The sequence below is a fragment of the Pan paniscus genome, chromosome 18, assembly GCF_029289425.2.
Source record: "Pan paniscus chromosome 18, NHGRI_mPanPan1-v2.0_pri, whole genome shotgun sequence".
NCBI classification, from domain to species: Eukaryota; Metazoa; Chordata; class Mammalia; order Primates; family Hominidae; genus Pan; species Pan paniscus.
In genome coordinates this window covers 1399440-1422320 of record NC_073267.2, presented here as the reverse complement: position 1 = coordinate 1422320, position 22881 = coordinate 1399440, and the positions used below count along the sequence as shown (strand labels likewise).

The 22881-nt window shown below is 64.6% G+C and overlaps 1 protein-coding gene across 8 annotated transcripts in view; it reads right to left on the bottom strand.

Moving 5' to 3' along the window:
* Window positions 1-16316, bottom strand: part of CACNA1H (calcium voltage-gated channel subunit alpha1 H) — a 71543-nt gene extending 55227 nt beyond the window's left edge. For all 8 annotated transcript variants that reach the window (XM_055099146.2, XM_055099139.2, XM_055099142.2 and 5 more), the window contains exons 1-2: window positions 16221-16316; window positions 15656-15971 (exon numbers count right to left, since the gene is read on the bottom strand). In XM_055099146.2, coding sequence (XP_054955121.2) covers window positions 15656-15953 — 298 coding nt within the window. In that variant the 5' untranslated portion in view covers window positions 15954-15971; window positions 16221-16316. The remainder of the gene's footprint in view (window positions 1-15655; window positions 15972-16220) is intronic.
* Window positions 16317-22881: the final 6565 nt, after the last annotated feature.

Sequence of the window (22881 nt, the reverse complement as noted above, 5' to 3'; positions counted from 1 at the left end):
GGCCTCCCTGATCTCCGAGGGAAGCACCGGGAGCCCGGGAGCCGGCTGATGGGCGGAGGCGAAAGCACGGCCCGCACAGCTCTGAAGTGTCTCTCGGTAGGAGAGGCTGGAGCGTGGGGCCGCTGCCCACGGGGAACCCGAGACACGCGCTGCGCCCGCGAAGCCCTGCTGCTGCTTCTTGGGGAACGTCGCGGGAGCCGCGGGCATGCTGGCGAGGACCAAGGCGAACGTCCCTGCCACCCTCTCGGGGCCCAACCCACCAGCCCAGTCCACGACGCCTGTGTCAGAGGGTGGGAGGGCAGGTCGGGGACTCTGCCAGCCCATGCATCATCTGATGCCAGCCCTTCACCAAGTGCTGTTTGGGGCAGAAGACTCGGCCACCAGCGACGGTGCCGCCCACAGTGAACACAGTGGCAAAGGAAGCCTGTCCACGTCCACATTCCAGGCTAAGACCCCCAGCAAGCCCCACCCCCACCCCCACCCCGCCGCAGGAAGACCGGCTGCTGCCAGGCAGGCTCTGGGATGCACACCCAGCGTTCTGGTATCTGGAACAGTCCAGAACCTTTCCTCCCTCCATCTCCTGTTGCCAAGGCTGCATGCTTACGGAGCACCCGAGCCTACGCACTCGTAACCCTGGCAGAGAACCCCCTGGCATCACCCTAAGACTCCACTGTGGGCAGACTCACCCCAGTCGGGCAGGGGGCGGCCCCAGCCCACCTCCTAGAGGCTCACAGGCCAGGGTACTTCAGAGCGGGGCACCCCCTGCGGCCCCTAAAGTGGGGAGCGGGCTGAGGAGGAGGGAGTACCCGATGCAGACAGCCTCACCCCTCCTCGGGCCTCAGGCTCCAGGAGAGGCCTGGAGGGCAAGGCTGGGGGGGCGCCACGATCCCCCTAGGACAAGGCACCCAGAGTGGGGCATGGTGCCCTGGGACTCTGGAATGGTCTGGAGGGCAATGAGTGGGGCCCAGCAGGCTCCTGACACAGGGTCAACTCAGCCGAGCACGATGCATGAGGGGCTCAGGGGACACTGAGGACCACCAGACACACTGGATCATCAACCTCCCCACCCCGACCCCACCTGCCACCACCTCCAGGGAGCCCTCCCTGCCTCCAGGGTGCATCTCCCCAGCTCTGGGGTGACCTGGGCACCCGGCAGGGCAGCTGGACGGTCCCCCAGAGCAGCCCATGCAGGAGCCACAATCACAAGTCCAGCAGCCTCCCCGCCCGCCCAGGAGCCTCCCCACATCGTTGGCCCCATCCTAGAACCACGCCCCAGGGTGGGTGGTCAGACTGCATGGACTCTACCAGCTTCAGACCTTCCTGCTTCGGGAACTGCAGGCCTCAGGCCCTAGGAGGGAGGAGATGGGGGTTGCTGGATGGCCAGCGTCCAAACAGACTGGACATGGTGGGCTCATCGGGGTGAGCTGGGCAGAGACTGTCACTTGAGGGGGGGGGTCCCACATCAACCGCCCCAACTGGAGGGGGCGGGGGCACCAGAGGCCGCCCTGGTCTCCCGCCACCGTGCCCCAGGGGAATTCTGGTCCACCTCTCGGGGTACAGGCACCCCCACCGAAAACATCTCTGGCCTAGGCACAGCGGCTCCTTACAAAATGTCCCCCAACTCGAAGGCCTAGGGCAGACAGAGGTGCGGTCACCAAGCCTTGGGGACAAGCGGCCGCCTCCAGGCAGCCCCGGGGAACAGGCCTGGCTCCCGAGGCCCCACGTGCTCCACGCACTGGTGGGGCGAGCGCTTACCGAGCACCTGCTGCCATGGGCAGCCCGGGCCCTGCGGACGGACGGCCAGGCCACGCCCCAACCTCGCAGGTGCACTTTCTAAGCACACACCAGCGCCACAGCTCCAGGTGTCCCGTTTCCCGCGTCTGGGTGTGTCCCTGAAGGAAGGGTGGGCTCCTTTCAGGAAGCAAAGGAGGGGTCTCGGGGTCTCTAGCCAGGAGCCGGCTTCCATGGGCCAAACCGCTTTATGTAACACAGGCCGGGCCGGTCAACCAGGAGCAGCTGGGGATTAGTGACAGGCGTTGCCACGGCAACCCCATTAGTGGCACCGCCGCGGTGAGGAGCGTGGCTCCAGCCTTCCTCAGCTCGGCAAAGGTAACAGGAAACCCCAGAGATTCATTAGCAACAGGTTCCCATGGCAACCGCACCAAGCTCATTAATAATTTTTTTTTTTATTCCAAGTGTGGGTGTTGAAATTCTCCAGAGGACGGATGGAGGGATGGATGCCGTGCAAACACACACGCCAGATTCTCCCACCCGCGGCCCGGGCGCCACCCCGCCCGCTCCGCGCCGATATCGCCCCCGCACCCCTGTGTGTCAGGAATCCAAGGTTCCTGACATTCGCGGGCGGCCGGCAAGCCCCACCCACCGGGACGGGCTGTTGACAGGAGGCCCATACCCCACAGGCCCCCCGCAAAGACCCCGTTTCATCCCCACGGGGCAGGTCAGGGGCTGCCATTTCCCGATGGGAGACGCCCCAAAGGGTCGGCGAGGAAAGGAAGGGCTGTGTCCACTGCCCACAGCCCTGGACTCCGGCTGGGTGTGGTTGTCAGCACTCACTGCTGCAGAACCACCACTCAGGGACCCAAAAGCTGGGGGTGAGAGGTGGGTCAACAGGTGGGCACCGCTTTGGAAAACAGCCTGGCCATTCCTCCGAGGACTCAACACTGTTCCCGCCTGACCCAGCAATTTCGCTCCCAGATTTACATCCAAGAGACACGAAGCCAGGGTTTCCCCCGAACCTGGAGCAGGGACGGCCCGGCAGCGCCATGAACAGCAGCAAAGGGTGAAACGGCCCAGACATCCACCAGCGGTGAAGAGATAAACACCGCGGCCCGTCTACATGAGGGCGCATCTAACCGTGGAAGGGTCAGGGCTCTGCGGGGAGGATGGACGACCGGCCCGCACGAAGCTCGAGAGAAGCCGGTGCAGGAATCCACACCACGTGGGATCCCATATACAGGAAACGTCCAGAACAGGCCAACCTCAGAGACGGAAAAGGCCAGCGGGAGACGCCAAGACAGCTGACTGCAGGGTTTCCTCTCGGGGCGAGGAAAGCATTCTGGAACCCATCGCTGCTGGGGCTGCACCACCCTGAGGATACAGGAAGAACGACCGAATTGGACCCTTCATTGGCGAGTTAGGTGGTGGATAAATTACCTCGCAATAAAACTGGGAAAAGACCAACAACAGGAATGAGTTGGTGCCGGGCTGGCCAGAGGGCCTTCTAGGCTGGGCGGCCTCCTCTGCAGGGCTGAGAGGAAGGCAGGGGCTGGGATTCAGGGCACCGTTACTTGGCCTGCAGCCATGGAGCTGAGCAGGGTCTGAGCCACAGGGAGCTCCTGTCTCCCGCTCCCCACGCAGACGAATGGAGCAGCCAGTGAAGACCCCACTCCGGACGCAAAGGATTTGCTCGTGGACACTCTGCCTGCCCCCAGGGGCAAGAGGCAACCTCACCCCAAAACCCACTGTCCTCTCAGGCCTGCCTGCCCCTTCCCCAGGCCTCACCATCCTCTGAGTCTGAGTGAGAAAACACAAACAAGAAATCTCGGCGTCAGCTCTCAGAGTCACCCAATTCCAAGTCACAAATGGGAATGTGTCCCCCTACGGTGCCAACAGCACGAGGAGGACCGAGAAGGGACCTCAGCCCAGAAAGAGGCACCACAATTAAGAGACGCATGGGCCGGTGTGCCCGCCACTGTTGCCCCACACGGCCGGGCCGGGCCCCACACACCACCCAAGCAGGGGCCACAGGACCCACCCCTCTCCCAAGGGGAGCAGAGGAACCAGCTCCCAGCCCCAAACCTCCTGGGGAGAAAGGAAACCATGGGCTGATGGGTTCATCTGGGGGGGAACGTGAGGTGGCCAGCACAACTCAGGAGAGCCGGGAGCCACCCACACTGTGAGCCGGGGTGGGGGCAGGGAGGCAGCCCCTCTACATCCTCAGGAGAGGTGTCCCCAGCGTGCAGCCACCTGGCAACGGCCTCGGGGGGACGCAGCTGCGCCTGGCGGGGAAAAGGGAGGGCGCCTCAGCTCCGGGCCGGCTTGTGCTGCCTGAACCCCCATGCCCAGATGCACCGGAGGCCAGGTGGGGAGGGGGGGCCCGGGCGCCTCTCTGTCCACCTGGAGCTCCCCAGCTGTGAGTGCGCAGGACGGGGGCTCGGCCCACGCGGTTCCCTGAGACCATCGGCCTCATCCTCCCTATCTGAGTGACCCAGATTTCCACGGAAGGTTAGAAAATAAAAACTCTGCGCTGTCACGAAAGAGCGTGGCCCGGGAGGACCAGCAGGCTCAGCTTTCAAACACACCAACTGGGGTCTGGCTCTGCCGCTTCTGAGCCTTTGCCCCCAGGCCCGCTGAAGCCATTCCTGTGACGCTACATCTGGCTTCTAGAATGTTCCTCCAATGGGGCCTGTGCCTCGTGTGCTCTCTCTTCCCCCCGTCTCCCCAGCAATCGCGCCACGGTGGTCAGCTGGTGCCTGCCGCACCCCCACCCACTCCCGGGCCCAGACATGCCAGCACCTTCTCCGCTCCTCCTGCCCCATCAGCCCCCTCCTTGCCCCGGTCAGGTGAGCGCCACTGTTCCCACCCCTGCACAGGTGTCCTTCACGCCCCAGAACCCCACGGAGCCAAATCACCCTGAGGTCAGCCCATGCTGGACCGAGGGGCCCCACCTGCTGCACCCAAGGAGAAAACACACATCTGCCAAGCCAGGGACCAGCAAAAGGGGAGACTCGACCCACCCCCAAAAACCCAAACGGGGCCACGGGCTCACCCACACCTCCTCCAGACCCCAGGGCTGTGGACATCCGCCCTCCACCCCAAGCAGCATCCAGTGAGGGCAGCACCACCAGACCCCAGCTCCACCGACAGAACCCCAGGAGGCCCCTCTGCGGGGCTTCAGGGTCAAGATCTCACAGAAGGGAGATCCGAAGGGTCTCCGATGGAAAGGCCTCACTCCCAGGTTTTAACTGTGCCCCATTCTGTGCAGCAGTGAGCCTGGTGTAGCCACGCTCGGCACCGCCCGGGGTCCAAATCGCCCCTGTGCCCATGCTGCAGGCCACTGCCCACCTGATGGCCACTTAGCAGCCATCTCAGTTATCAGGCTGAGAGAACAGAGTATGAGGCCCGGCGTGGTGGCTCACACCTGTAATCCTGGCACCTGGGGAGGCTGAGGCAGGAGGGTCACCTGAACCAGGAGATCGAGGTGGCAGTGAGGGGTGACTGCACCACTGCACTCAGCCTGGGCGACAGGGTGAGACCTTGTCTCAAAAAAGAAAAGAAAAAACAGTACGTACAGGACAGGGTTCATCAGATCTGAGGCTTCGGGCATCCCTGGGGCCTTGGACTGCACCCCTGCAACTGACGACACGGCCACCCGTCTCAAACATGCATGGACACCCCTCACCCTAAGACATTCTTACTTAACTGAAATCCAAACGTAACTGAACGGGCATCCTGGGTTTTCTGTGTCAGGGACTCAGGCCCAGGGCCCTTGCTTCTGTGGCTTCTGGGAGAGGCAAAAGTGCCCCCACACCTGTGCCGGTCTCCATACTCGGCCGGCCGCCAGGCAGCCTCACACCCCAGCAGCACCAACAGGCCGCACCCATCGGCTGCTCCTCGGCTGGGGCAGGGGCGGCTGAGCCAGACACGGCCTCTCCCCTCTTCACTAACCAAGAAGCTGAGCCGCTGAGTCACAGGCGGGAGGGTCCCCAGACCTGGCCTTCGAGGTGGCCGCCACACAGCCCAGCTTCTCATCACAACGACCAGGCTTCCCAGGGAGAGGAGGTGGCATCCCGGGGCCTCTCACCCCGGCACCCAAGTGTGAGGTCAGCACTGGCACGAGAGCCCGTGGCCCAGTGGTCTTGGGCGAGCGTGGTCCCAGCTACTAGCCAAGGCAGTACCCTAAGCCATCCTCAGACACAGCGGCCAGCTTCCCCCAGCAGCCCGGGACAAGTTCCCGTCCATTTTAATGAGGCACTAATGCAGGCTGACTCATCAGACCACAGCCAGGGCTGGCGGCTGCCCGCAAAGACCAGGGCAGGGACTGTGTGTGTGGCCCTGAGAGAGACCCTCGCCCCTCCACACCTTCCCAGCAGGCCGTGGCCGCTCTCTGGCCAGCCGGACACGGGTTTCCCCTCTGAGGCAGGCCGGGCTGTGTGTGGCTGGGGCTTCAGAGGGGGCTGGGCACAGGCCGGCAGCTCACTGGACACTCCCAGGCCAGACCAGCACCCCCTTCCGGGAGCACGAGGTGCCGTGGGGAGACTCGTAGCTCCACACCGTATCCCGGCACCGGCCTCCCGGGCCCTGCTCCAACTGGGCCCCACTCAACGCCTGACGCCCACCTGGCCCTGCTGGGCCGAGGCCACCCCCACTGCCCTGCAGACGGGCACCAGGGCACAGTCTCAAGCCTCAAGGTCCATGGCTGAGCTGGGGGAGGTGGCTGTCGCCTCTCCGGACCCAGGATCGGCTCCCCAGGGCAGACTGGCCCACACCTACGCCTTTCTGCAGGCTGCCTCACCTGCCCAGAACAGAGAGGCTGGTTGACGAGTGAGGGACACACAGCAAACACAGAGTCAGACGAGCCCAAGGTCCAGGCAGGCAGAGCACCGGCCACTGTGCCCCCACAGCCTTTGAGGCTGGAGCCGAGGATAGCTCCGCGTGGCCGCAGGGCCAGGCACCCGTGGAGTGGCCATGAGAAGAGGCGTTCCAGGGACCTGGGGCCACTGACCACTGCTCACCCACCTGACCACAGCTGTTTCCAGCCACCTGGGACTATCCCACCCCCTGCTCATACCCCCTCGGCCTTCACACCACAGCCCTGGCGGATGGTCCCCCAGCTTGGACACTGCCCTCCCAGCGTCAGTGGGGCCCGGGTCTCATCCGTCTTGCTCCCTGCTCACCAGAGCCAAGTGCGGCCCCCAGACCCCCTCACAGGGTCCCAAGACGCTCGGCTCCTCGTAGGATGGACCCCCCCCCCCCACTCCAGGTGTCCGCAGGAGCTGGCCGTGCGGGGCAGCTTCTAACCAGGGCACAGAGACACAACTGCAGCACCAGCCCCCGTGCCAACCGAGGCTCCGAACGACCCATTTCACGGCTAAGCGTCCTCTCTCTCTGGGGGCTGCTCCTCATCGGAGGCGCCTGACACAGTGGGCGACCAATCGCGATTCATCCTGAAAGGGGCTGACTCTCGTTACTGCGTCAAGCACCCCCTGCTCATGGGCCATTTTTCTCCCTCCGGGGGGGCCCACAGGTGAGGTGGGGAGAGGGCCAAGCAGGTGCTGGGGGCCTCCCCCAGGCACCTGCACCCCTGCTCGCAGCTGTGAGGGCAGGTGGGGGCACCCTGGCCGGAGGCAGCTGTAACAGAGTGCCACAGGTAGGGGCCTCAGACAGCAATGGCCTCTTGGGGCTCTGGAGGCCAGAGGCCCAGGGCGAGGGGTCATGGGGCTGACAGGATCCCGTGTCCTGCATCACCCTTGGGACTGAGTGGGGACGAGGAGTCCCCGCCACACACCCAGAGTCCAGGAGGGCAGCAGGCCCATTTCACAGATGAGAAAACCAACGCCCAGGAGGTGACATGACCCCGACAGGGTCCGGAGCAGGGACCTCGGTGCCCACCTCTGCCAGTCCACTTCAGACTTCACGGGACACAGCCTGACCCACCGTGATGGCTCTGCTGCCTTCTAGAAAGATCTGCCCCGAGCCTTGCCTGCAGCTCCATTAACGTGTCCGACCAGGCCCACCCCACGGACCCACCCCACAGGCAGGCTGCGGCAAGGGGACCCGGGAGGTCCGGGTGCTGCTCACAGATGGGGACAGGGCTGGCGTGGGGCCTGGCCAGCGGTCTGTCCCCCATGAGCCGCCGCACTGGCCACCCACCGACGGGACGGGGCTGACAGCCTATCTCCCGGGACCGCATCTGGCCCCTTCTCTCACCCGCCTGCTGGGAGCCTCACTCCATCAGTGACCGAGATGACAGACCAAAATGGTGTGACAGGGAAACTGAGGCCCACGTGGAGGCACTGCCCAGGCTGGCAGGGGTTGCTAGCCCCCTCCTGTGGCCAGGGAGACCCCAGAATCCCAGGAGGCTCCAACCAGTTGAGGCTGAGTCTTTAACATCTGGGGCTACTAAAGACCACCTTGCCCAAAAAAAGGCCTCAAGGTATCCCCACCTCAGTCCTCAGGCCAGTGAGGGGCCCAGAGACAACCACCTCCGGCCAGGGGGCTCTGCCCAGGTGCAGACAGCTGGGGAGAGGAGAAGGGGTGAGAACACAGGGCGGCCTGGCGGTCAACAGAGGCGAGGGCTTGCCCCCACCTCTGCCACCGGCTCAGTGACAGCGTTCGTTAATGCCAACATCCCGTGTCACCTAATGGTCCATCCACAAAGGAACAGCTTCGCTCCCATCAGTCGCCAACGGCAGAAGCACCCACACCACCAGCAGCCCAGGGTCAGACGAGTCCAGCAGGGCCAGCAGAGGCTGAGGTCTCGCTCAAGGCCTTTTCTGCAGGAGCCAGTTCTGCAGACATCAAAGCAGGGCTGGGGGTGCAACTGTGTCAGGTCTACACCCCTTGGGGGTCAGAGGGGCCTCTTCACCCCGAGGCAGCGTGGGGGCCTCCGGGTCCTCTCCCCGCCAGCCCTGCTCTCAACTTGGGCAAAGAGCCCAGGGCTGCACCGAGGCTGGGGGGGGCCGCACTGGGCTGACGCCTCGGTCCTCGCCGGCCGCGCACCCGAGGATGGGGTGCTCTGGCGTCCCGGGTTGACGCTGCACGGGGCCTCCGAACGCAGGCGGCGGCCACACCCACCCAAGGATCTCTCTGCCCACAGCTCCCGCTCCCGGCAAGCGACCGGGCGGCAGCAAGAGGACAAAGGAGGCCTCGTGGAGCACATTCATCAACTGTCCGGCTCATCAAACCCGGGGGCTCTCACGGCCCCGCCAACGGCCCGCTTCTCCCGTCAGCCCGGGCCCACCTCCGCCCCGCGAGGAGTGTGCGTGGAGGCCAGGGACACCAGCGGCCACGTGGCGGCACACCCCCTGCACCACGGCAAGCTGCTACTCGGTCCCCATCTGTCATCCTCGGCGGGCACAGTGCTCTGGGGACGGTGCCCAGACCTGCTGCCAGCTCTCCTGAGCCGGGCAGGGGCTGAGAGCCAGCAGAGCTCCTTCCCCGAGCCCCGCCCCCACCATCTCTGACGGAGGCGGCCGTACATCACCGCTCAGGGCGCGACCGGCTGACTTCACCCCTTGAATCTGCCCAGGGTGAGTGGCCGCTCTTTAATCTCCACCCTGGAAATGCAACCTGGGCCTCCGCGACTTAGAGTTGTTCCAAGTTACGCCAACATGAACCACTGAGGAGACGAGAGACTCCTCTTCCGTGCCAGGGAGGGGAATGCCCACTGACGAGGACAGGCAGGGACAGTCCCCGCCCTTCCCACAGCGGGCTCGGCACAGGCGGCTGGACGGACGGCCTGGCCGACATCTGCATAAACAAAGGTAACGCGTTCCTCGCCTGACCTTGACTGTGCGACCGTGGCTTGGACTCAGCCAGCAGAGCTGCTGTGGATCCATCCCCGGAGTGTTTGACAGGCCGGCCCCTCCCCCGCATTCCTCCTGTCCTGACCCTGGAACGGGACGTCTCTTCTGCAGCTCCAGGAGCCTGGCCTGGTGGGGCCACATCACCCTCAGCTCTCAGCCCTTGGGGGAGGTGAGGGGAGTATGCAGAACCACCCCTGAGCGTTCCACCAGGCCAGGGAGGGTGCCCGCAGCTGGCCCTGGCAAGAATGAAGTTCGGGTGCTTGGAGCGTGTTGCCCACCAGTCCAAGAGCTTCCTTCAGGGGCTGGCAGCAGCCACGCCCTCTGGGCCTGAGTGTGTGGGACACCAGTGCTCCCCACTCCCAGCCTCTGTCCCTGTGCGGCCCTCACCTGTCCTTCCAGCCCCGTCTCTCTCATCGACTTCCTGCTAAGCCCGGCCCCCAGGCCTCCCCTCCCTAAGGAGCAGTTGTGACGCCAGTTGGAGGCAAGCTGAGCCCTGGGCCCCCAGGCCAGCCCACCACCTGCTGTCCCCACCCGCGCTCTGCCTCCTCACAGCCCTCAAGCTCCCGAGGGCAGGCTCGGGAACTGGGTCATCACACCGGTGTGCCACCGCCACGCGCCCACACCTCCTCCCCACGGCCCACCCTGCCCCTCACCCTCCCTCTCATCTGATATACAGACATCACCCCACCTCAAGGCCTGCACCGTCCCCCTGCCTGGACGTTCTTCCCTCGGCACACCCCATCCAGGTCTCAGTTCGAACGCCTCCTCCCGCACAAGCTCCTGTGCCCACCGGGCTCATGGAATCTGCCCCCGTCCAGCCCACCCCACCGTCCGAGGGGCCCCGACCGTGCCTCGGTCACAGGGCTCAGGCCAGCCTCGTTCTACCCCGGGATACGGACACCCGGGCACTCTGCGGGGAACTGGCCATGAAGACGTCTGCCAAGGCGTTCAGAGGCTCTCCCCACTCTGCACGGCTCCCCAAGTCCCCCCACCAGGGCCTGAAGGCCGCGCTCAGGGACTCCCTCCACCCTGAAGTGCCTCAGGCAGGCAAACAGGGGCCCTGAGGTCAGTCAGTGCCAAGGACGATCCCAGCGATGAAGGATCCGGGCGACAGACGGACGGTGAAACCCGAGACCCCTGCCCGGTCCCAGCGGTGCAGGCTGAGCGGGGGCCCTGCGGGGCCGGGGGTGCGGGCTGAGCGGGGGCCCTGCGGGGCCGGGGGTGCGGGCTGAGCGGGGGCCCTGCGGGGCCGGGGGTGCGGGCTGAGCGGGGGGCCCTGCGGGGCCGGGGGTGCGGGCTGAGCGGGGGCCCTGCGGGGCCGGGGGTGCGGGCTGAGCGGGGCCCTGTGGGGCCGGGGGTGCGGGCTGAGTGGGGCCCTGCGGGGCCGGGGGTGCGGCAGGGCAGGAGCGGTTGTAGAACTAGAACTCTCTCGGCAAACTCGTTCCCAAGAGCACCAAGGTCACATGCCCGGCAGCCCCGGCCGCAGAAGCGGGTCTGGGAGGTGCACGGTCCCTGCCAGGGCCTGGCCTGCTCTGGGCTCCATCTCCTCCCTCCTCCCCAGCGGGGCCTGAGTCCCGAGTCCATCGGGGTAGCCCCGACCCGGAGGGTGAGCTCAGCCTGCTGGCGTCACGCCCACTTCCTGGCGGGAACAAGATGATGTCCCACGGGGCGTGTGGCCCTGATGCTTCCATGAAGGGGAGGGAATGACTACGACAGGCGTTCGGCAGACCCCTAACCTGCCGTCATCCCCGGGGGCCTCTCTTCCCATCACCCCGGGAAGGATGAGCTGCCCCCAGGCGCTCGGCGGACCCCCTACCCTGCCGTCACCCCCGGGGGCCTCTTCCCAACGCCCCAGGAAGGATGAGCTGCCCCCACGGCTCCCCCAGCTCTTGGTGAGTGGGAAGGCCCCGCCCCCTGAGCCCTGCAACGCTCCCAGTCTCAGCCCCATCCGTGTCTCTGCTTCCTTGCAGGATCAGCTGTGGGGGTGGGGAGGCAGCCTCTCCCACCCTATACTAGCCCAGGAGGCAGGGACACATCCAGCCCTCTCGTGGGTAGGCCGTAGGGCTCAGTGGGAACCCACACCTGTCCCAGGAACACTGCAATGCCAGTCGGTGGCTTCAGAGACTAATGGGCCCATCCCCGCCACTCTCCTTCCTGTCAGAATGCGGGCAAGGGCGCCACGGCCAAGGCACGGGCAGCCCAGGGTCTCCGGGAGACACGCGCTCTAGCACGGCCGAGAGAAGCCAGGCCGTGGGTCGGGCGCAACGGCCGAGTTCACACCCTGGTCCACCCAGGCAGAAGGGACGTCCAGTCTGTAACGGAGCCTCTGCCAAGCCCCACCCTCCCGAGTGACCCCCAGCTTGGAGTTCAGGCCCAGGGGTCAAGGGACAGCTTTGGGCCCTCCTGGGCCTGTGACTTCCGACCACTGAGGCAGCCCCTCTGAGACCAGTTCGGATGTCCGGACGCTGCTAAGACAAAGTGTTCAAGAGGGTCCCACGATGCAAGGTCAGTAGGGGACGACCAGCCCCGTCCTGCCCACGAGAGGCCTGTGGGGCACGTGGAGCCTGGGGAGGCGGGCGCAGGCGGGACTGGCCCTTTCCAGACGGGTGCCCTCTCACACTCCTGGGGGACGCCCGCGGAGCAGCGTGACAGCCCCAGCGCCGAGTGTTCAGAGATGCCATGAAGGGCTGTCTCAGGCTCCCGCAGCTAGTCCCCACCCAGGCAGCACTCTGCCAAACACGTGGCCCTCAGAGCCAGGATGGGCTCACCCAGCTCTGTCCTTCAGCATCCCGATGACCTTGATATATCCTTCCCCATCTCAGAGCTCCGTGACACGGGGTGTTTGGAGCCTGGGCCCCGGGAGACGCCTCCCAGGGGGTCCTGCCACCCCCAGCCCCCAAGCACCCCTTGGTCACCTTCTGGTCCCTACACACCCACAGCCCGCCTCCCTCGCTCTCGCAGGGACCGAAGCAGGGTCCCCCTTCCTGGCCTCCAAGCATTCCCGGGGGCCCCGCCCCGCCCGTGTGCCGGGACGGCGGCAGCTGTGTCGCAGGCGAATGCGGAGTCAGGAACCCCGGGAGTCCGGGCAGCACATAACCCAGCCGGGCGACAACACACAGATCCCACCCACCTTCCTCTATAAATAAACCTGTGGAGGAGAAGCAGCGCGCGCCCCAAAAGTTCTAAGACAATTATATTTTTAAGAAGCCAATCAATAAGGATAAGGGCGTCCTTGGAGGCTCCTTTGCCTGGGATGGAGTCACCCTGGAGACGGAGCCAGCACGCATGTGCTCCCTGGTGCTGAGTGTCTACCCCGGGGTTCAGGAGAGGTTCAGGGATAAACACGGGCCCTCCCCCAGGTTCCTGTGCTGACTGAACCCCGGCTCAGGCTGGGCCCGGCGGACAGCAGCTGGGGCTCTGCCAACCCCCGGGAGCATGGAGTCACTTTACTGAGTGTGGGTTCCCTGAGCAAATCCGATTATCCCTCCCTCTCAGAGTTCACCCTCTTCAGGAGGGATGCGGGGCCCTGCGGAGGGAGGGGAGGCTGAGGCCCAGGAAGCACCCTCTTGCTACGGGACACACCCCAGCCACACCAGTCGCCCACCGCCCCTGCCGCCTCCTGCAAAGCCTCCCCCTCCCAACTCCCAGGAATCTGACGCGCTCTGGAAAGCCTCAGCCATGGCCCACACGGGCTTCCCCGGCTCAGCCAATCCCCCCACCTGTCCAGGCCTGCCAGCTTATTTTAGGTTCTCTCTGACGCCAGGACACACACCCTCGCTACAAGCCAGGCATCTGCTGGTGGTCACACCCACCCCCATGCAGCCGGGGCCTCCACAAGCCCACTCCACCTGACCGACGGGCGTTTCCACGGGGCGAAGAATGAACCAAGCTTGGAGTCTAAGCTCTGCTTCCCATGTCTCCTGGAGTGGGGACACCCCCCATCACTGCGTCTGGAGCTGGGAGAGCCAAAGCGCGCCAGAGGTGCTGGCGGCCAGGAGGGTGGGGGGTCCTGCCGTGCTGCAGGCAGAGCCAGTGCTCCAAGCAAGGGATGCCATCGAAGGGCAGGAGGCCGACCACCCATTCTCTCCCAGCCCAGAGAGCCCTGGGGACACCAGGGACGGGTCATGCTCTGTTCTTCTCAGGCTGAGAGCACCATCCAGCCCCCGAGACCAGGACAGCACCCAAGTCCCTCTCGGGCTACCAGAGCATACTCCTGTCGGGTCACAAAGCCCAAAAGGACAGCTCCTCAGGACACCGGGGGACAGCGCCCGGGTCACGTGATGCTGCTGGCCCCAGCCCTCCTCGCCCCCTGGAGGGCTCATCCCACCTGCATGAGGCCACCCAGCCAACACCTTCCCTGCAAACAGCAACACAAACAACCTCCTTGGAAGCCCTGAGACACACAGCCAGCCCAGAACACCGGGGCCAGGCTCCAAAACTCTCTCAGCCGAGAAGGGACAGGACAGCCAGGCCCGGGGCTGTGAAGAGAGTCCATGCCCTGCTTGGGGATGGGGCAGCCAAGCCCGGGGCTATGAGGAGAGAGTCCAGGCCTGCTCAACTCTTTCCCTTCTCCGGTCTGCACACGTTTGGAAACAAGGAACGCAGGCCTTGGCTCGGGGCCAGCCTCCCATTCCAACCCATGCAGTCCCTTCCAGCCCCTTCCCCATGGCCTGCTGGCACCGCCGGACTAACCCCACACCCAGTCACCTCCTACCAGAACAAAGGGGCATGACCACCTCCCGCCTTGGTTCTAGAGAGGAGACAAACCTACAACCGCTCTTCAAGGCCAGGCCTGCACCTCGGCTCCCGGGGACACCCACCTACCCGCAGACACCACCCTGAGGCTACAGAGGCCAAGGCCGCCCGGGCAGTGGGTGTGGGGCTCCAAGGCAGCCCTCTGGCCGGGGCCGGCTGCCCCCGGGACCACAGCAGCCTCCTCTTCCTCTACAAGCAGAGATGAGTCTGACTCACTCGATGTTTGGATTTGGGAAAGGAGAAACACGGGCTTTATGACTTTTTTTGTACAGATTCCTCTTTTGTGTTTAATATTTGTACAGTTAAACACGAAAGGTAGGGAAGTGTACACAGGCCGCTCCTGCTGCCAGCCTGTCTCCCCACCTCCGACGGGGGACGTCTACGGGCAGGGTCTCTCCACCCGTCCCCAGGCCCGGAGCAGCAGCCACGGCCTGGCCACCCCAGCTGCCGGCTCAGAAGGGCCGGTGGGGAGACCCGGCCCTGACACAGGCACCAGGCAAGGCCCTTCTCAGGGCATGCGGAGACCCGCCCCCAAGGCCACCTGCTGAGGGGCCCCCTGGACCTCCGTGTACATCCCAGAAATGCCCCTGGCCCTGACCCAACTCTGTTCTGGAACCTTCTCTGCAGTCTGTGCCGCTCTCGCCAAGAGTAGAAGAGGCTGCCTCTTCCTCTCCAGCCAGGGAAGGGGCTGGGGAGCTGAGACTCCCCCTGGGCAGTGCCAATTGCCTCCCTGCCCCCTACCCTTCAGCTGCGCATGACTTAAGTCAGCCCCGCCACCGAGTTCAGCCAGAAAAAGCGAGTTCACAACCAACGTCACCGCCTCTCTCCATGGAAAAGGCCCTGGCGGCGCTCACAGGCCCCACGGGTCTCCCCACGCACTCGGAACCACCAGGCGCCGGCTGAAAACTTTGCGCCCCTGACTCCAGCTCCTCTGGCCTCCCCCTCCCCCGCGACGGGCCTGCCTCGGGCAGGACCTTCAGACAGTGAGGGGTGGGCAAGGGGGAAATACCAACTGGCCAACACCCTTGGAGGCGCGAGGAGTTAGGATCTTCCCTCCCTCCCCGACTCCACTCCCCTCCAAGCCCGCGGGGGCCTCGCCGCTTCGCTTCCACCTTCTCCGTCCGGAGCCGGCCCTGGGGAAGGGAGTCCGGAGGCGCCCGGTGGCCCCCCCAAGCCCGCCACTCTCAGAAAGAAGAGCACGGTCCTGGAGCCCATGCCCTGCACCCCCGCGCGCCCGGCCCACGCCAGGTCCCACCAACAGGGGCGCGCGGGGGCGCACGCCGAGGGAGTCCGGCGCCCCGGGCCCCCACCCTCCCCACGCCCCCCGCCCCCCGCCGGCCGGGAAGGATATGGGTTGCAGACCAGCCGGAGGCACCAGCTGCGCGGCCGCGTGGTCTGACCGAGGCAGAAGAAGACCGTGGCCGCCAAGGCCGGGTACGGGACGCGCTGCTCCTCGTCGGCACCCAGCTCCGCGCCGCGCTCGGCCGCCGGGCTCTCGGAGGGTGACACGCCGAGCTCGGACCCCCGCTCCGCCTCGCGTCCCGGCGCCCCGGGGCTCTCCGGGGACGCCCCCACCAACGCCGCTGGGCCAGGGGGCGGCGCGCCCAGGGGCACCCGGACCTCGTCGGCGGCCCGTGAGCCCTCGGTCATGGTGGCGGCCGGCAGCACCTGCAGAGGACAGGGGGTGACCCGGGGCCGGTGGCGACGCCCCCGCCCTGCCTCCCGCGGCGCGGAGCTGCGGGAACAGCCGCGGCCGCCGGGATGTCTTTGTCTTTCCTTATTAGAGACAAACGAGCCCCCCGCCCCCGCCCGCCCCCTCCCTCCCTCCAGCGGCCCCACCCCCACCCCGAGGGGCTCCCCGGCCCGCTTCGCGCAAGTTGAAGAGGGTCCCGGGCGCGCGTCCTCGCCGCGTCTCACCTCGCTCTGCTGGCCGGCGGCGTCCCCGCGGGCATCGCCCGGGCGGCGCGGTCACCGCGGACCCCGCTCGGCGCCCGGCCCCGGCCCCGGCCCCCAGCGCCTCCGCCCCCGGCCCCCAGCGCCTCCGCCCCCGGCCCGCGTCCCCAGCCCGCCCGGCTCCCGGCCGCGGCTCGACTCCGGCTCCGGCTCGCCCGGCGGAGGCGACGGCGGCGGCCTCGGCGCGGCGTGGAGGCCGCTGGGCGGACGGGTGAGGCCGGGGCTGGGGGCGCGGGGCTGGGGGCGCGGGCCGGGGACCGGTGAGGCAGCGAGCGAGCCTCGAGCCCGTCCGCGCGCGGCGCAGGAAACTTCGGGCTGAGCGGCGGGGGGCGGGGCGGGGCGGGGCGGGGCCGGCGCGACCGGGGCGGGGCCAGCGGGGCCGGGGGCGGGGCCGGGGGCGGGGCGGGCGGGGGGTACCGGGGAGGATCCGCCCCCGGCCCGAGACGCGCGCGCCCGAGCGACCCCTCCCTGTCGCCGCCCGGCGCCCCGCCCCCCGCCTAGGTCCGGGAAGTTGGACCCCGCCCGCGCCCCCGCACTGGGCTCCCCGCTTTTCGTGCTCCCCTACAATGCCGGGCGTGGGGTGCACCAGGGGGCGCTCGCGGGAGGCTCCGGCGGGGTGGGAGGGGGAGCACCTACGTCCTTCCCTGCCCCCAACTGCGGGGGCGGCCGAGCCGCCGATGCCGCGCCCCTCCCCCGCCCGCTCCGGCTCCCCCTCCCCCTCCGCGCTGCCGCGCGCGCCGCCGCCGCCCCCACCCCCACTACGACGCGGGCCCAGGTCGGCGGAGGGGCGGGGACCGGGCGGGCGTGGAAGGCGAGAGGCTGCGTGTCCCTTCCCCGCCGCGTGTGTGTCCCGGGTGTGCCCGCGCGCGTGTGTGATGGGGCGCGGGGGCGGGCGGGGGTGTGCTTTACGGCTGGGAGTCCGTGGGTGGGATTCTGGGCGCTCCTGCACTCGCATCTCTCCCCGACACGCACGGGCAGTTTCCGCGAACTTGTCCCCGTCTCCGGTCCCCTCCCGCGTGGGGATCTGGGGGACCCTGGGGACGGCAGCCTGGTGCTCCTGCACCCTCCAACCCCGCTGCCTCACCGAGACTCACCGAGGGGCCCCCGAGGAGAAGTGCAGGCCCCTTCCCCCTGCCAGCAGCTGCTCCTTCAGCCAGGCCAGCAGAAGGGCCTTCCCCTGGACCCTCAGAGCAAGTGGTTTGGTCGGGAAGGGGTGGACCCTTCAGACATTGGGGATGGCCAGGCCCTTGTCCCAGGGAGGGCTGGCCGCACCTCGAGGTGCCAGCAGGTGGGGGCAGGTGCCCAGGCTCCTGACTCCCCCCAGGGCACCCCTCCAGGCTGGAAGGGTGGTTTTGCTTCTGGGACCACTGCTTTGTGCACCAGGGAGCTTGAGCTCCCAGGTGTGCACCTCAGCACGCCCGCCAACAAGGGGCCCCTGGTAGTGGGAGAGACCCCTTCTCCCTCCAGACAAAGAAGCCCTGCTCCAGGGCCCACCCTGAGACCCCAGACCCGGAGAGGCTGTGGGGCGACTGTGGCTTCCCACCTGCGGGTGAGCAGCAGAGAAGCAGGACCTCCCCTGGGTGGGCCACATCGTGCAGGGTGAATAAGAGGCCCTGCCCAGCTGGGGCCCGGCAGGACACACAGCACCTGGGGTGGGCGGAGGAACTGGAAGGCGGGAGTGTGGGGGCCTGGTTGGGGTACAGGTCCCTTCAGCAGCACCTCCTCCTGTATACGGGAACTTTCAAGAAAAGGAAAACATTCAGTCTATTTTAATGCAACTACTCAGCGATGGAGGGCCACAGCTGGTGAATTAGGCCTTCAAAGGTCCAATTAAGGTTCCAGCCACAGAGGAGCAGGACCTAGGAGAGCCCCGTGCTTTGGACACATCCGTGGAGGGAGGCTGGAGCAGGTGGGGAGACACAAACGCTGAGTCGGAGTCCGGTCCAGAGGGCACTCGGAACCTCTGATCTTTTTATCAACACCCTGCTCGTTAAAAGTTAGGGTGGGCCAGGTGCAGTGGCTCACGCCTGTAATCCCAGCACTTTGGGAGGCCGAGGTGTGTGGCTCACTTGAGGTCAGGAGTTCGAGACCAGCCTGACCAACATGGTGAAACCCCATCTCTACTAAAATACAAAAATTAGCCAGGCATGGTGACATATGCCTGTAATCCCCGCTACTCGGGATGCTGAGGGAGGAGAATCACTTGAACCCAGGAGGCAGAGGTTGCAGTGAGCCGAGATCACGCCACTGCACTCCAGCCTGGGCGACAGAGTAGGACTCTGCCTCAAAAAAATAATAAGTAAATTAATTAATTAATTAATTAAAGCTAAGGCAAAGCCACAGACTGAAGCTCCAGATTCTAGCTGGGGGCCGTCGTTGATTTGCTGGACAAGTGGTAGTTGAGGGTGGACAGTGCGCGGGGCCCGGTTGGAGGGTGGAGGTGCCTGGGCTGTGACCAGACAGACCCGGTTCTCATGCCTGCAGCTTCCGTCTTATGGGGAGGAGAAAACGGTTTCCAAACTAAGTGCCAGGGGGCACCCAGATAGACGAGGGTGGGGCCTCTGTGAGGACAAGCCGGCAGCCGGAAGAGGAGCAGAGGCTCTTTCCAGCAGCAACGGCAGCCCATGCAAAGGCCCTGTGGCAGGCCGGAGGGAGCCGGGGAGCGGGAAGACCCAGAGGGCGCCTGGGAAGCATCTTGGAATTCTGAACACAGCAGCTGTTGCCCTCCCGGCCACTCTCTGTCCTCCAGATGTCGGCAGAAGGGAAAAGGACCACGGACTTCTATAACAGACTTTTTTTTTTTTTTTTGAGACATAGTTTCGCCCTGTATCCCAGGCTGGAGTACAGTGGCGTGATCTCGGCTCACTGCAAACTCCGCCTCCTGGTGTCAGTTCAAGCGATTCTCCTGCCTCAGCCTCCCGTGTAGCTGGGATTACAGGCATGTAATTACCATGCCCAGCTAATTTTCGTATTTTTAGAAGAGACGGGGTTTTGCCATGTTGGCCAGGCTGGTCTTGAACTCCTGACCTCGTGATCCGCCTGCCTCAGACTCTGAAAGTATGGGGATTACAGGCGTAAGTCACCGCGCCCGGCCCACAGATTTTTTTAAAGAAAGCGTCTGTAATCTGAGAAAGCGTGCAGTCGCCAGGCATCCCACGGACAATTTGCAGACCAGTTGGAGCCTCTCCAGCACCTGGGCGGGCATTTTCCAGCTCAAGGTCTGGGAGGGAGGCCGCCTCCCACCGCCTTCCGTTCACTCCAGCCCATCGGATGGCGTGCCCACCTTGTCCTTGGGGGCTCTGTGTCCCCTGGGCTGCTGCCCACTGACTTGCACGCTCCATGTCCGGCGGGACAGGTGCCCGCACGCCTGGAACATGGATGCTCCCTGCTCTCAACATCCATCTGCCGGAAGATGAGGCAGCTGAGGCCGCATTCACGCAGCCGGAGCAGGGACCACCTCAACGCGACGTGAGGGCCTCAACGCGACGTGAGGGCCTCCACCGAGAAAGGACATAAACGGTAGATGGTCCAGTGAGACGAGACGGGAAATCGTCCTGAGAGCGGTGACGCCGTGATGCGCACCCTTCGCTGAGCGTCAAGAGAGAAGCCCAGGACGGTTGGAAACCGGCATTGAGATGGTTTAATTCAACTCCAGAACGTTCAGATGTATTGTTTCTAATCCTCCAGGTCTCTGGAAAATTTGCTTCTGGTTTTCGCTGTTTCCTTTTTTCTTTTTTTGGCCGGGGTTGTTTTTAAGGGCAATGCTTTTCTTTGACAAAGAGCTGGGGGTAGAGAGTACAAGTGACCTCCTGGCTCAGCCATCATGTGGCGGAACCCAAGAAGGTCGGGTGGGCTTCTCGGGGTCTCCCACGGATCTCAGCATCCCCTACACTGCCCAGGGGAAGGAGGACATCGGCGGTGGGGCCCGGCATGGCAGCGATGGGACAGGCACGCCCTGACTGGTCCTCAGCTCCCTGCAGCAGTGGGGCCCGTGGCTGGTCCGCCAGAAACTGGACCAAGGGCTGGTGGACAGAGTCCTCTCCTGGCAAAGCCTGGAGAGCCAGCCGTGGCGGTCACTGCCTGGTGTCCAGTGAGACCCCTTCTCCCAGCCAGCTCTGGGTTCTGCTGCTACCTGTGGCCTGTGAGCCGGGGACCCAGGTCACCGCCACCAAGGAGGCTGCCCACGAGGCCAGGAAGCCAGGCCCCGGGAATATGCAGACAAGAGGGGCGTCCCTGCCTAGACTGGCCCCTGCAGGGATCGGCCTCCAGGGCAGGCAACAGGGCCTCTCACTGACACAGGCTCGGGCCCTGTCTGGCCAGAATGCTTCTTCCCTGGGAGCAGCCTCGGTGGGGCCCCGTTGAGCCGCAGACTCTAGGGCAGGACGGAGCCCGGTAGGTCGCCCCGAAGCGTGGCGGGCTCTCACCTTTGTCCTGCCATGGAGTCAGAGACACGAGACCCTGGAGTGGGGAGCAGGTGAGCGTCCTTTGCTCCTGCCCAGCATCCAGTAGGTGCTAATAAATACCTGCTGACTGGGTGGCTGAAAGGACTGCACTGGCATCCCAAGGAATTTTGGGATCCACCACCCTCGAGACCGTGCTGGGCGGGAAGCATGACCCCACACTGTGGGATGGGGAGCCTGGTGGCTGCCGGCTGGCGCGCACCCCAAGCCCTTTCCTGGGCTCAGCCGTGAGCTCAGGACGGTTTAGACTCAGCAGCAATGATTTTAAGAGTTGCCGTGTTAAACGGTGATAGCCTGTGACGGTGCCGTGCGTGGAAACATCCGATTTTATTGCCGCTGGGTGGACAGCGCCGTCTAGACGCCGCTCACCCTTCTCACCTTCGCAGTTGTCTGTGTGGAAGACGGGAGGGGCAGGGGCACCACGCCACTGTCCCCAAGACCGGCCCCCAGGCACTGCGCGGAAGAGGCCGTGGCCTGTGAGGTGGCCCTTCCCTGCCCTGGACAGGCTGTGGAGGGGCCGCAGGCGGAGGCTGGGCTTGGGAGTGCTTGAAGGATCACTGGGCTGTGGAGGGGCCCGCAGGCCGCCTGGGGACCTGGGGAGGGAAGCTCCGGGCCTTTCTCTGGCTCTGCAGACGCACGGCCTGGGTTCAAATGCCAGCTCCACCACTTCCTGGCTGTGTGGCCTTGGACATGTGTCTTACCCTCTCTGAGCCTTAAATTTCCTCCTCTGGAAAATCAATGCTTCATCAAATAAAAAGTGATCATGAACAGGCAGTTCCTCAAATGATTAAATATGGAATTACCATGCAACCCAGCAATTTCTCTTCCGGGTGTGCCCAAGAGGAATGAAAATGTGTGTCCACACAGAACTGTGGACTCGGGTGTCCACAGCAGCATCGTTCACAAAAGCCAAAGGTGTAGACATCCCAAGTATCCTACAGATAAGCAGATAAAATGTGGCCTCTCTATATGGTGGAATATTATTCAGCCATGAAAAGGAATGACACAGCCGGGCGCGGTGGCTCACACCTGTAATCCCAGCACTTTGGGAGGCTGAGGCAGGCAGATCAGGAGGTTGGGAGTTTGAGACCGGCCTGATCAACATGATCAACACGGAGAAACTCTGTCTCTACTAAAAATACAAAAATTAGCCGGGCATGATGGCGGGTGCCTGTAGTCCCAGCTACTCAGAAGGTTGAGGCAGGAGAATCGCTTGAACCCGGGAGGTGGGGCTTGCAGTGAGCAGAGATCACGCCGTTGCGCTCCAGCCTGGGCAACAGAGCAAAATTCTGTCTCAAAAAAAATGACATTCTGACACACGTGGATGAACATTGAAGACATCACACCGAGTGAAATAAGCCAGACACAAAATGACAAACATCATAGGATCATTGGATGAGATTTTCAGCACAGGTAAATCCACAGAACAAAGAGGGGTGGCTGCCAAGGGCTGGGGGAGGGAGGTGGGGGAGGGGAGACGGCTAGCAGGTAGAGGGTTTGTTTGGTTTGGATGTGTGGCCCCTCCTCCAAATCTCATGTTGAAACGTGACTTCCAGGGTTGGAAGTGGGCCTGGTGGGAGGTGTCTGCACCAGGGGCGGATTCCTCAGGAGTGGCTTGCTGCTGTCCAGTGATGATGAGTGCCTTCTTGCTCCAGTAGTTCACACAGCAGCTGGCACCTCCTCCTCTCCCTGGCACCCTCTCCCTCCATGTGACTTTTGGGTTCTCCTTCCCTTCTGCCATGATTGGAAGCTTCCTGAGGCCTCCCCAGAAGCAGATACCTGCGCTGTACTTCCTATACAGCCTGTAGGACCGTGAGCCAAATCAACCTCTTTTCTTTAGAGATCACCCAGTCCCAAGCATTCCTTTACAACAACATGAAACAGACTAACACAGAAAGGGGTTTATTTTAGGGCGGTGACAGTTGACACCACCATAAAAGCTGCAATCCAAGCTTTTATGGGGGCCAGGCAGGAAGATCATTTGAGCCCAAGAATTTGAGACCAGCCTGGGCAACATACTGAGACCCAACCCCGTCTCTACAAAAAAAAAAAAAAAAAAAAAAGAAATAAAATTAGCCAGGTGTGGTGGTGGTGCCTGTGATCTCAGCTACTCGAGAGGCTGAGGTGGGAGGATCACCTGACTCTGAGGGGTTGAGGCTGCAGTG